Here is a 14,265-nt window from a genome sequence, read left to right as displayed (position 1 = left end):
AAACAACTCTCTGTAAAAACATTGATTTATTTAAACACACATTTACAAGAAAGAATAATGGTTATATAACAAGATAAAATATATGCGACATTTTTCACACAAAGAAACCACTTAGCGAAAGCGTTGTATCAGAGTTTGATCTCCGTAATAGCCTTATTATCCAAAATGTCTAATCCAACTTAGTTAGAACATCATTAAAAATGCGTGGTTTCAACCGGACGTATCAAGTATCAACAAAAACAAAATAGGTTATACTTTGTATTCACATGACAGCCATTAATTATCGAGACAAACGTCTATACGGTTATACTCATATTACTAATCAAGAATTATATGGAAGACGTTAGAGAACTTCACCAACCAGTAGCAGTTTTCAACCATTCGTTGTTATCTATTTCGAAAGCACATGTTTGACTGCATGCGTTACATTGTTCACTAGATTTTCCAACTAACCAAGCGCACGAGGAATGATCAGAACTCGGTCCCGTAGGTTTTTTCAAATATGATTGCAACGGACGTTTTAAAATGGCATCCATGTGCTCCACATTTTCATTTGTTTCGATTCCGGTCTTAACATTTCTACTAATTTCCGGCTTCCAGAGATATAACGACAAATTAGAATTTAATATGGTGTCATAATGAGCTACATTTAGCTGATCAATCAATTTTGTACTATTTATCTTGTTTTTCTCTTTGTTAGAGTGCACATCTGATATTTTCGGGGCACTGTTGAACTTGCTCTTCATCAACGGATCGATAAAGTGGCGGTTGTCGAAATGGTCATGACTGTCCGTGTTTATTTCTGAAGGCATCCAATGAAATAGGGGCCGGTCAAAGTGCTCAAATGACACAAGTGAAGCCACTTTTATGTCGTTGTCCTCGCTCGTCATCCACTTGTGGTCTTGCGAGACATTCACAGTCCAATCTTTTATGTCTTCACTTGGAAGAAACGTTGGGCGTTCATATCTTGAGACATATTTATTGTTAAACGCATTAGTAATCTCATCATCAAAGGAGAAGGGCGGTGAAACAGTTTCATAGTCGTTTTCGCATTCAATAATTTCATGGTCCATCAACCACATCGAATTATATCCTGGAGAATCGAACTCGCAATTTGAACTCGCTGCTTTTGATCTCTGCACAAGCCAACACATGTTCTCCTCCTCCTCCACCTCCTCGTTTTCATCATCGTCATCAAAATCCAACTTTTTCAAATCTTCTAGCGCAGATTCCGACGTCATATGCTGCATTTCAATGGATTTCATTTTCATCTCTATTTCCTCCAATGTCTTCTCCATTGAATGTTTTATCTGTTCTTCTTTGCTGCGTCCAAACACTACCATGTCATCATTATCACCATCAGCATCTGACAGCAAATCATATTCCTCCTCTTCGTCATCATCAGTAGCCTGGGGACCAATATCAACTTCACCAAAGCCAATGATCATTTCTTCTAACTTCTCATTGTCGCAAGTAAACTTCATGGATCCTAGAAGAGACAGCAGATCAATTTTATTTTTATTACGTCAAACACGTTGTAGTTAAACGAAACCACTACCAACACAATATCTAATAACCAAAGCTGTAAAATGCCTATTTTAAAAATCGCATTTTAAAAATGACATGCATAATTAGGTATTTCAGCAATTTCATGCTCCAATATAGCGACCTGCTATTGTTATAAAAGCTCGTAACTAAATAACTTAGTTCACACCAGAGTGTAAATTAACAGATGAAAAATAAAGTTTATGCAGAAGTTCTAAATTTTTTTCTTTTCTTGTTGTTTTGTACACATCATAAACACGTAGAGAGATATTCTTTTATTCATATTACTTTATTCATTCATTCATTCATTCATTCATTCATTCATTCATTCATACATTTGTTTGTTTATTTATACAGGATACATTCAGTGTTTCAGTTCAAAAAAGTGCCATCCATAAAAGTCATATAATCAATTTGTATCTTACCATTCTCCGTAAGCAACAAGGGTGCACTATCACTAAGAATTAGAGTCTGTTTGACGAAATTTCGTAAAGATTCTTCATCGACATCTCCACTATCTGCAGCTTTAAGACATCCTTTCAATGCACACGATGTTTCTTGTAGCTCTGATATTTGCGTTTGTAATGAGTCTCTCTTTAAATGGTAACTACTATTGAGGTGGCAACTCAGCCTAAAAATATAAAGTTGCACTTTAAATATCTTGCCAATCAGAGTGACAGCTAGCAGGATGGTGACTTTTTTTCAATTATCATGTGATAACCATGCTTACAGACATATAGACAGGAAAAATAACATTAAACAATGAGTAGAAGTGTAAAAATTAAATATACTTTTTTGATCGTAATAAAAAGCATCCAGAGTGCAAACACAAAAACAAAAGTTAATCTCAAATTAAACAAAAGTTAATCTCAAACTTTTTTCTGATTTCAAGATATATTTTGCATATAAATGTTTTATTGATGATTTGGTGTGGATATAGTTAAGATAGGGAAGTCCAGCATTGACATAGAATGCAATTGAGATTTTTTGTAAGCATGTCGAAATTGTCTAAAAAATCAAGTTACTCAAATACTCATGTTTACTCAAATAAAAAACAAAAAAAATAAAAAGACTTAAAAAAATTAAAGGTCATGGTCAGTAACTAGCACTTGGCTATAACTCCAATTATGGCAACATCCTTAACCGTTTTTAAAAAAATGATTAGTTTGTAAGCACAGAGAACTTTTTTTTTAAATTTTCGATTAGTTAGCAAAATAACAATTAAATACAACAGGAAGTCGTGTTTAAATTCATGTTTCTTAATTGCAGCCAACAAAACACGACAATGACTACTTATGATTAGACATCAGTTTAATTGGCTTTTAAAAACCCTTTCATTTTAATACTAACCAAAATTTTGTTCACAAAGACAACAATGAAGCACAAGATTTATTGTAGGAGGGGAGCTAATACACATTGCCCACCATGGTTGGTTGAGAATTGGGAATCTATTTAATCTATTTATATTTAATCAAAAAATATTAACAATTGTGTTTAAAAAGGACATACCGATGAAAACCTTATAGACATGGCCTCATAAAAAAATAACCTAGCTGAAAATCTAAAAGGTATTTGTCAGTTAACAAACGCGTTTTAACAGTCCCTATTATCCATTTTTATTCTCAAACAGAGACATTGATTTCTATTTTTCTGAACATTGAAAAGATCTATCTGTTCCATATATTTAAAGTTGGCTTTTACATAGTGCATATTTATAGTTTATAGTGGCCATTTCGCACACACCAACTCCACTTTGGTAAGTCAGCACTAAAAATAGAGTAATGATCCAATTAAGCGCCCAGCATTTTTCCCAGGTAATTTCCCTAAATTTCAATAAGTGCCCAGCATTAAGCGCCCCAACTCGAATAAGCACCGACCTAATAAAAGGGGGCACTTAATCGAAAACTACCTTGAAAAACTGGGCGCTCATTTGGAAATTTTACTTTCTTATATTGGGAATAAAAAAACACAGATGATATCGATGTTGTATAAAAATCAAAACTAAAAAAACCTAGAAACTAGACTAAACTTCATTATGTAACATCTTTTATTCAGTTATATTTTTCAGGAAAAAAAACAAAATTAAAAATTACCGTTATCTTTTTTATAGTGCCCCCCCCCCCCTCGATTAAGCGCCCATGCAATAAATCCAGAATTTTTATAAGCACCCAGGGGCCTTGTTTGGACCATTACGGTAGGTTGCTTGTTGTTCTTTTAATGTTATGGTTTCAACTTCGCTCATGGCGAAAATTATTTGTTTACAATAAAATAAAACTTCAAAATTCCATTTTAATGGTTCAAGTTTTCTAAAAATCATCAAACGCCACACACCAGCATAAAAACAACAGTAAAATATAATGCACTCACTATTAACATAGATACTAAATTATCACCATAAAAAATAAAAAAATGTATTAAATAAAGATTATTGAAACCATTGCATTGCATTTTTAAGTTTGGGTTCATCTGACGGCACCTGAGGACAACCCAAGACCAAATGAGACCCATTTCCAAATTTTACACCTCTAATACATTTTTTCATTATATAAGAAAACAAAAGGTATATAATAAAACCATTGTGACTGAAAATACCTAAAAATGCATACTTTTACGAAACCTTGCTTGTCTAACAAACATCTTTTAGTGAAGGATATATACTATTGAAATAGGCTGCTCAGGTTACCATTTTTCATAACAATTATTATTTTATTTCATAACTCATTGACTTTTGTTAAATTTTGTATGCAAACTTTTTTGTGACAAAAAACTTGGTGCACATTCATAGATAAAAAAATAGAGCTATTTTCCGTATGCTGGACGTCACAAAAACAGTTAAAATAGTATTACATTTAGAGCCCATCCAAGCTGAGTGAGTTAAAAAAGAAGGTACATATCTTACAACTCTTTTTTAGTGGAAAGTATGCAAGCATTTTTTTAAAAAAAGTTATAAATTGTATTTACCTTGATTAGCATAGAGATCTACTAAATACCTTATTCTTGGACTGTGTTGCGTGACATACAGTCAAAAATTCAGTTTAAAGAAAATGCTATCAAAAAAGTTTTAAAATCAATTTATATGGAAAATTTTATCTGCCTTGCAAGCTCTGTCAGATATTAAAAGTAACAAATGTGCTATAGTTTTAAAACTTTAATAAGTTATTACCTACCACTTTGAACGACATTGCAATGTTTCAATATGTCGATCTACAGACTTTAAGATAGAATATTTTGCTGTTTCAAAATTCTTTGTCAGATACAATACTTCTTGTTCACATTTCTGTAAAGTGTTTTCAGCAGTCTTTAATTTTGTGTGAACTTCTTTAAGTAAGTACTCCATCGAATGCATACTGTATATACCTCTTGGATACTATAGTTGAATTTTTCTAGATCTAAAACCATATTTATATAGTTATATTTATATAACATATTATATAATAAGTAAAACAAAAGCTGTATACTGCTAGAGATTTAGGAGCTTACTTATTCCAGAACAGCAAAAGCTTGAATCTTCTCTATTAGCTGGATATAAAAATGTGTTAGAATGGGTTATAAGACAAGGTGGTCAGATGTTAGGTTGCTGTCCTAATTGGTTTGTAAATGACCCTTGAAAAACACACAAAATGAGAATAAGCAAATACTAGTACCATAAACACTAGCACACTCTAGCTGATAAGGGACAGCAACAAATAAGTTTGTTTACCCTTCTCAAATTTTTTCCTAAAAGTCACACCAATTTTATTTTTCTTGTTAAAAGTGATTCACAACAAAAGTTATTCACCTGTAGCTGGCTGGCGCTACCTAGCAGAATATGAACAAGTTTTTTTGTATCTAGAACAATGGACATGCGTATACATACATAACACACATAGCTATATAGCTAGCTACATAGCTAATTGTTCTTTTTGTCTATCACGATGCCTGCATTCACAACTTATCTGTAGCCATAATGAATCTTGCTACTAGTTACAGCTAGCAACCTCAAACCAAAAATAAATCTGAAAAAATATGACTATTTTTTCATTAAATATATCTGTTAAGTAGGAACTTCACGTAACAGGAAATTTAAAATGCACAGTAAGCCTTCGAGACAAAATTACATCACGAAGGAAAAAACCAACCGCAGATGTAAAGAGGAAGTGAAAACAATGTTGTCTCGAAAGTTAGAATTAACAAACTCCAAGATGAGGAAAGAGATATAACATTCTTAGCTAGGCAGTAAAAACAACAACAAAAACACAACAACAGAAGTCCCTTTGGTTGAAGTTTTTTTGTCTTGTTTATACAGCACTTGACTCGATTATCTCTTTTACAACAAAATATTTCGCAACGTTTTTGAAAATACGTCCGGTTTCTACGCCATTGTGACGACAATCACGCAACCAAACAGACTCAAGATTTTAGATTTTATAGCCATCTTTATTTAACCGCACTTTTTTAAGGCAGCTTAACAACAATGTAAATCGTAGGACATAGAAGTAACATTTATCTTTCTTCTGGAGAACTAAAATCAGTTCTTAATACTTTTTATCAAACATACCGGTAATATTTAGAAAGGGAAGGTTGGGCAGGAAGATCCGCAATACTTTCAGAAGACAATACTGATACCTAATCTTTATTCAGCGTCATTAATTACGCCCGAACCGTTTTTCTCCCCCCTTCCTGCACTCCCTCTAAAAATTTTAAGTAAGAGAAACTTTTATCACATATGCCTCCCATCAATCAATAAGATCAACGCCATTTATATGGCAACCTCGTTCCTAGGGCATTTTGCCTTGTTGATGAAATTGATAGCGGCGAAAAAGCATATCTAGGCATTTTTGTATCACGTGACCAGCGTGTTCCAGGGTCCGTAATAACGGCTCAGGGGCTACAAGACCCTGGGGACGAGGTTGATTCAAATGGCACTCACGTATTATTGCCAGGTATAACAAGAAAGTCCGGTTAAAGACGCCATCAACTATCTCTGTAACAAGAAATACAGGGTGCTACATATTTTCTTGATCAGCATTTTAAGTTCTATAGAATGGAAAAAACGGGTACACAAATGTCCAAAAAAAATCTTCGTTAAAATCACACGATCCTGTACATTTTCTCGATCAGCGTTATAAGCTTTATTCAATAGACAAATTCTTTTTTTACCGGGCCTTATCGACTAGTTATATGACATTCCTATCGGCGCCTAATTGAAAGAAGGACGGAGCTAATGCAATATTGCCACTTATTGAAATATGGGTACTTCTTGAACTCTGGCACGTTTACATGGGTAGGGTTATTCAAGAGAGGGCGGTTAAATATACCGTGCCCTAATTAGCATTATTTTGGCATGAAAGTACGCTTTCAAAATTTTAAAAAAGCGACAGTAAACGGCAATATTTTAATGCCGCCATAAAATAAATAGACCGATGTCGAGGGCGGTGCTCTGTCCCAGGATGTCAAGAAAGCAAAGACATCGCGGTTCTAGTAATAAACACGTTGATATTTATGTCAGTGTTTGTGGCGTATGCATAGATCTCGTGTTTGTTTATATTACCATGCAAGCGTAAAATGATGCCAACAAATCCTTGTCAACCAGCAAATCATTAAAATTGATATATTGAATAAATCTTCTTCACTTGAGAAGATAAAATAAAATAATATACAAAGAATAACAACTAAATCTTTTTTTTGATGATTGCAGTGATCAGCTTTGATAAACAACAAAGACGTTGTGATTAGAACAACAGCAAAATTACCTCATAAAAAATAAAATTATAACATCTTTTGAGGTAAAAACTTATGACATTAAAGCATATTTTCAAGCAATTGCTTTGTGCAATGCATTATTATTTTGTAAAATGAAAAATTCTGAACCTTTTTTTATATGACAGCGTAATGACAGGTTTTTTATTAAGCTGAAGTTGCGGGAGAGTTACTTTTTAAGAAAGACATTAGATCCAAAATGCTTTATCGCATTGAATTGCGACACACCGTATACCTGTACGAAGGCCCTTACGTATGTGCAACCATGGATATAGAAATCTTCTTTTCTACCTGCATGGTGCGGTATAGTTTTTTTGCACTTAAGCACCCAACCAGGCGTTTAAGTCGCTCAGATTGCCATTTATAACAATACCAGTTGCCTTGTGCCGTCCGGAGTGAGATTTTATAAGGAATAATTTCATAAGGAGTAATACTCCGTATAGCTGCTATACTTAAATAAAACCATTTTTGTTTAAAAATTATATAATATCTTGCAGGTATTGTTTTCCTTGTTTATTTGCACATTACGAACATACAGAACACGATAGTTTTACCGAGTGAGGTGCATTCATAAAAGTTTGTGTTTCTGCTCCTAGTAAAGTCCCCTCTTGTGAGTAGCATGTATAAACATATGACATAACTTGTTCTACAAAACGTATTTCATACGAAGTGTGACGAGTATGTTATATAGAGTGTGACATTCTGAGTATGTTATATGGAGTGTTACATTCTGAGTATGTTATATGGAGTGTGACATTCTGAGTATGTTATATAGAGTGTGACATACTGAGTATGTTATATAGAGTGTGACATTCTGAGTATGTTATATAGAGTGTGACATTCTGAGTATGTTATATAGAGTGTATTATTCTGAGCATGTTATACGGAGTGTGACAATCTGAGTATGATATAAAGAGTGTTACATTCTGAGTATGTTATATGGAGTGTGACATTCTGAGTATGCTATATGGAGTGTGACATTCAGAGTATGCGATATGGAGTGTGACATACTGAGTATGTTATATAGAGTGTGACATTCTGAGTATGTTATATGAAGTGTGACATTCTGAGTATGTTATATGGCGTGTGACATTCTGAGTATGTTATATGAAGTGTGACATACTGAGCATGTTATACGGAGTGTGACAATCTGAGTATGATATAAAGAGTGTGACATTCTGAGTATGTCATATGGAATGTGACACTCTGAGTATGTTATATAGAGTGTTACATTCTAAATATGTTATATGGAGTGTGACATACTGAGTATGTTATATAGAGTGTGACATTCTGAGTATGTTATATGAAGTGTGACACTCTGAGTATGTTATATAGAGTGTTACATTCTAAATATGTCATATGGAGTGTGACATACTGAGTATGTTATATGGAGTGTAACATTCTGAGTATGTTATATGAAGTGTGACAATCTGAGTATGATATAAGGAGTGTGATATTTTGAGTATGTTATATGAAGTGTGACATTCTGAGGTTTGATTACACCAAAACTTTGAAACAAAATAATTGGAACTCGTTAGTGCAAACTTTTTGGACAAGAAATGAAGGCGAACTCGTTTACATTTTTATTGAAATAAATTACTTGCCGCTGTTCAATGCAAGTGGAGAAAAGCAATTTTCGCGAGGCTTATTCTCCAATTTGGAATACCTAAAACTGTGTAAGGTGAACCATCTATCGTATATTATTCGACACTTAATCTTTCTGGTGTTGATGCATGCACCATCGCCACTGCTAAGGTCAAATAACAGGTCAATTACCAGGTCAAATAACAGGCCAAATTTCAACATGACAAAGTATGAGCAGGGAATGTATTTTGTGTTGTTTTATTTAAGCACATAACAAAATTTAAGCGCTATTTCATCAACATCATATCTTTTAGTTCTTGAGTAGAGTCCAAACTAACAATATAGCGGCTACATTGCCAACATTAAATTGCTGCTTTGAGAAAATTTCGAAGAACCGAAATTGCATAAGTTAAAATATATTTTTTCAACATAATTTTTTACCGCGGCTAGCTAAAGAGAACTGAACAAAAAAAAGCCCTTTCAGTTCCAACATTCCTCCCAAGTCAAATGTTAGGCAATACACCTTTCCCGAATTAGTTTCATTTAATGTACCGTTGCTATTTCTCCACTTTGTGAGACGAAATGATTGTGATTTTTGAATCCTCACCTAAAATTCATACAGCAAACAACATGTTACAGCAGTATTTTAATTTTGCACGGATTGATCTCTGCTTGAAGCAGAAGCTTATTAGTCCAAGTTAAAAATTAAGAAGACTAAGGGGGCAGTAAGCCTTTAAAACATTTTCATCTCATAATTACTTAATTTTAAGACTAGCTTTATAGCCATATGGTATTTTATTATAACACAGCTAAAATACTCTTTCACCAAGAATATTCAGTTTTAACAACCCCTTTTCAATATTTAGCAATATCAAGTCAGCAATGTTAAATTGTGCAGAAAATTTTCTGTTTGTTTACAACCTTCCTGTGAAACCAACCTTTAAACAGATATGTACAATAACAGACAAGTTATTCTTTTTCTTTTTACGGGATAAAACACTCGATAATTAAAGTATGTTTTTAACTAGGAATTGGTATTACTTACAAACTGAACCATCAAATGCTGGATACAAATGGGATAATAATGTCACTCAATATAAGAGTAGTGACAAAAGGACTTTGACAGTTACCTCTGGGGAATGAAAGCTCAAAATGAAAACCTTAGTAAATTTTTTCTAGGGTTCTAGGTTGAAGGCCACTCCTGTTTTACCTGTAACTTTTATGCTTCCTGGCCTAGTAGCATAATAAAGGCTAGTTTTATATTCTCGAACTTATCGGTGTAGTGTGAAGTGCCACTGGGCGTTAGTAATCTGTATATTGAATTTTAGTAATAAAGTAGTTCTTAAAGCCCGTGTAGAAATCCACTTACTTAGGAGAACAGTGGAAAAAAAATCGTAACTTGAATTCTGATGACGTCAGTAAGGATCTGCTTACAGTGATAATGTTGTTAGATGATATCAACCCTTATATTCCGAAACCGATTCGTGGATCAAGGTTTAGAAATGTTACCCAATTTAACTGCCATGGCGTCACAAATTTTAATGAATAAACTGACGTCATTTTAAATGCATTGACGTCGTGCCGCACCGTCTACACAGTTGTCAAACGAGACATCCATTTTCTCGACTAGATCAAAGGGAAAGGAACACTTCCAAGTTGCCTGTTGCAGACACACGGACGTACTCACCGTATTACTATAATAGGTTAGTCGATAATCGCATGATGAAAATATAAGTGTTTTTTTTAAAATTTTGCTGGCTTTACCAGTGCATATTTAAAAAAACCTCTGGCGAAATTTGTTTACCCGTTGCATGTAAAGTGTAGACCCAGAAACTAAGATAATAATGTAAAAAATAAGAATAAGACACAACAATGACCAAAAAAAGTATTCAGAACTATTTTTAGTAATTATTTGCATTGAATAGAGCTTAAAAAGCTCATCAAGGAAATCCACTTAGGCGAAAAAGAAATAAAAAGGTCCGTCATTTTAATTTTGATGACGTAATGGCCGGTTGATGCACAAATAATTTTTATTCTCAATTTTTTTTAGCTGTTACCTGTATTGTGTAGAGTTTAAAACGCCGACGAAAATAAAGTATAGAATCGCGCCGTTTTGATCAGCGATTGATTTCACTTAATGTCTTTCTATTTGTAGGTTAAAGAATATTTTCAGTAAACAAAGACTTACATTTCTTTTTTTCAACCACGAATTGATAACATAAAAATGGCGCTAAAAAAGACTACGTTGTATCTAGTACTGCGAATCTTGTTTGTCTTAGCAGGTATGGAAGCAACAGGTTACACAATATTCATGTTTAGTCATTTTGTTGAGGATTTGGACCCAAGTACTGCTCAAAGAGATTTTTCCATTGGGTATTCATTTTTGTGGTTCTCTGCACTCATATTTAATCCGATACTTGGCATCATCATGGATAAAACTGGGCAAACATACCGTGCGCTTGCTGTACTCTACTGTATGAAAGTTGTATGTTTACTGACTTATATATTTTCAAAAAACATCTACGTTATAACTACGGCGTTGGTTTGCTCTGCGATTGGAAGTCAGTCGTTAGTGATTTACACAGAGATAAGTCATTTGTTTGACCCGAAAGAGAGAGTAGGTAAAATATGTGAAACTGTTGGTGGATATACAATAGGTGATATTATAATGTGTCTGCTACGATTCGTACCCAGAGGTTTTCTGGTAAAAGTAGGATCTGTTGAAGTTACTAACAATACTTTACCAATGTTAATCAATGCCATTTTGTTTTGTATACTCGCTTGGATTTTAATTTTTATCGCATGCGAACATAAAAAATGTGTTGTTCCTGATAACAAAAGTTCCACGAAATCAGTTGGTAGAAAAGAAATACTCTTTGTGATATTTCTAACTTCTTTTTTAAGCAGATTTACTTCCGTTAGTATGATTATTGCCGTTCAAGAGTTTGGGGAGAAAAACAACATGGCTAATCTGTTCTTTGGTATTGTTTTAACACTTCGGTACGGCATAGCATACGCAGCCAACATTTTACAAAATCGTCTTCTCAATAATTACTCAAACAAGCTCATTTTAGCATCATGGCAAATAATTCGGATGATATGTTTTGGATTTTCTTTTATATCGACGTTTAGCTCGAATGAATTAGTTCAAATAGTTATTCTTTTGACAACGCTGTACCTGAGCTCCATATCCTGGATTAACGATGATGCTGTTTTGTTACCTGAACTTTGGAAAACTACAGACCAGATATATTTTTATTCCGGAGTGTATGAGTTATTCGGTGTGCTTGGGACCTGCGCCGGATTTTTATATCCTTTGCTTAGTAATATTACCGAAATGTACTTCTCTATAGGAATGTTTGTATTATCATTGAATTTTTTAATGTTGAGAAAAACTGAACTTATTTGAACAACGAAAATTCAAAAAATTGTATATAGTTTCATTTTAAAAACTTACACTAACTATTGTCAATAAATCTTTTCGCAACATTTCACATTTACTCTTTTTCAAACGTACTTTATGTCTAATTATACAATATGAGCATTGAATTTAGATGCCAGCATTGTATTTCGCTGTATTTTCCTGTGTCGTGCATAGTAAGGCATATATTGACACCTTCAAATTTTAATTCATGAACGTTTTGTCTATGAGTGAATCCAATTTGTTAATAATTTTTTTGTCAACACACGGTTTTAAAATGTATGCATTCACTAACTCGTCAAAAGGGTTCCAGGCTACCACCTGCACGTTGGTCTATTGTGAGTTATAAGTCATAATGACCTCGGAAAATGCGTTGTGTGTCTGTCAACTCTTAACGAAAACAGCCAAGTGGTCTCCCTCTTCATACTCCATTACATGAATGTGTTTTCCACGGGCATATTTATCTGCCATCTCCTCTGCACTTCTTATTTTTTGTTTTCTTGTCTCTACACGTCTTTCTGCGTGCTTTTTATAGTCATTTCAAAAGATTTTTCTTCTTTTTTTTTGGAGTGACAAAACTTTCGTACTCAGTTTCATCCGTTTCCATTATCAGCACCGTTCACATCTGTCATTCACGTTTTAGCTTACATTACAAATTTTATGCGTCTTTTGTTTTTGTCCAAAAACGACTTAAAGGGGCAATACGTCCAGTTCATTATATCTAGGACACAATAGTAGCTACTTACATATTAAATATCTCAAGAGCAACTTACCAACCGAAATTAGCTAAAAAAAAATGATGATCAAGAAATCAAAATAGCATTAAAAAAACTTACACTGCATTTGTGTTAGCCAGCTCGTCCAATTCTAAAGGCTAAAATACACGGTACGTTTAAACGGACCGTTTAGTTGTAAGAAAAAAACTTATAAGTTTCGTTGCAGGTAATATACATGTCTACACGTTAAAATAAATTGTATAAGTTTTTTAAAAAAACTCTCTTTTTACAATGAATACCAAAGGAAAACACGTAAATATTCCGTGGCGGGTATTGTTATAGCAGCAGCAGGGTAAATATCGAAAGAAAAAAAGCGGTTATAATTAGAAATTGAAAAAATATGCTCAAATCTTTAGTTTAAACAATAGCTCATTAATCATTCTGTTAATTTCAATAGAAAAAACTTAGCAAAAGTTGAACATCTCCATCGTTTAAAAAAACTTATAAAACCGAAAAAAGTTGTACATCTTTGCTGTTTACACGGTAAGTTTTTTATCTTACATTTATTAATTCGATGGTTCTGTTCCAGACCTTGGGATTACACTGGCATGGACTACTATTTACAAATTTGCATTGTCCTGGCCATGTCCAAACTACAGCTTTAATAAATTCATTCACATACTTGGATCCGTGGTCACATTGTAAAATGGCTGGAAGGGCCAAAGTAAGCAAAAACAGTTCTTTTGAGATAACCAATGTTCTCTTGTGCGATCTATCTTAATCTTTATCGGAAACAGAACGTTATGGCAGCAATTAAAACAGGGAGGGTTGTATAGAAAGAAGAAAGTTTTAACCACTATACTGTTTCTAAAATTACTAACACACTAGTAGTGTTGAGTAAAAACTGAAACTAAGTACAAACATAACTTTCTGAAACACTTCCTGCGCATTCGTAACATAAAAATTATATCATTTTGAAACTTTGGACTTTCCCCTAAAGGTTCGTAAAATATACAAACTAAATAACAGAACTGGAAAATTATTTGTACTCTGGACAGTGCAATAATCTTTGCTGGGAACCGTTTCTTTCTGAACTTAATATTGGTGCAATTGGATTCAAACAGACCCAACCTCAATGCCAGGACCTGTAGCGTTTTTTGATATGAGGATAAACCCATAAATTTTTTTTGTGAATCTTCCTAGCAAAAAATGATATCTGCAACATTTTAAGTTACAGGAATTCACGTAAAAAACAGAATC

The 14,265-nt window shown here is 33.5% G+C and overlaps 1 protein-coding gene across 1 annotated transcript; it reads right to left on the bottom strand.

Moving 5' to 3' along the window:
- Positions 1-11: 11 nt before the first annotated feature.
- LOC130647371 (uncharacterized) lies at positions 12-4,956 on the bottom strand. The gene is made up of 3 exons (XM_057453210.1): positions 4,713-4,956; positions 1,971-2,176; positions 12-1,489 (listed from the first exon to the last, which is right to left on the bottom strand). Exons 1-3 carry the CDS (start codon positions 4,889-4,891, stop codon positions 354-356), a joined length of 1,521 nt encoding a protein of 506 aa, XP_057309193.1. The 5' UTR covers positions 4,892-4,956; the 3' UTR covers positions 12-353.
- Positions 4,957-14,265: the final 9,309 nt, after the last annotated feature.

Source organism: Hydractinia symbiolongicarpus, chromosome 6, assembly GCF_029227915.1.
Source record: "Hydractinia symbiolongicarpus strain clone_291-10 chromosome 6, HSymV2.1, whole genome shotgun sequence".
NCBI lineage: Eukaryota > Metazoa > Cnidaria > Hydrozoa > Anthoathecata > Hydractiniidae > Hydractinia > Hydractinia symbiolongicarpus.
The sequence above is the reverse complement of the archived record's forward strand: the minus strand, read 5'-3'. Positions and strand labels throughout refer to the sequence as shown.

Coding starts and splice junctions, on each gene's coding strand:
- LOC130647371 (XM_057453210.1), bottom strand. CDS start 4,891: ATGCATTCGATGGAGTACTTACTTAAAGAAGTTCACACAAAATTAAAG. Junction 2,177..4,712: donor TTGCAATGTCGTTCAAAGTG/GTAGGTAATAAC, acceptor TTATATTTTTAG/GCTGAGTTGCCACCTCAATA. Junction 1,490..1,970: donor CTTGTTGCTTACGGAGAATG/GTAAGATACAAA, acceptor TGTCTCTTCTAG/GATCCATGAAGTTTACTTGC.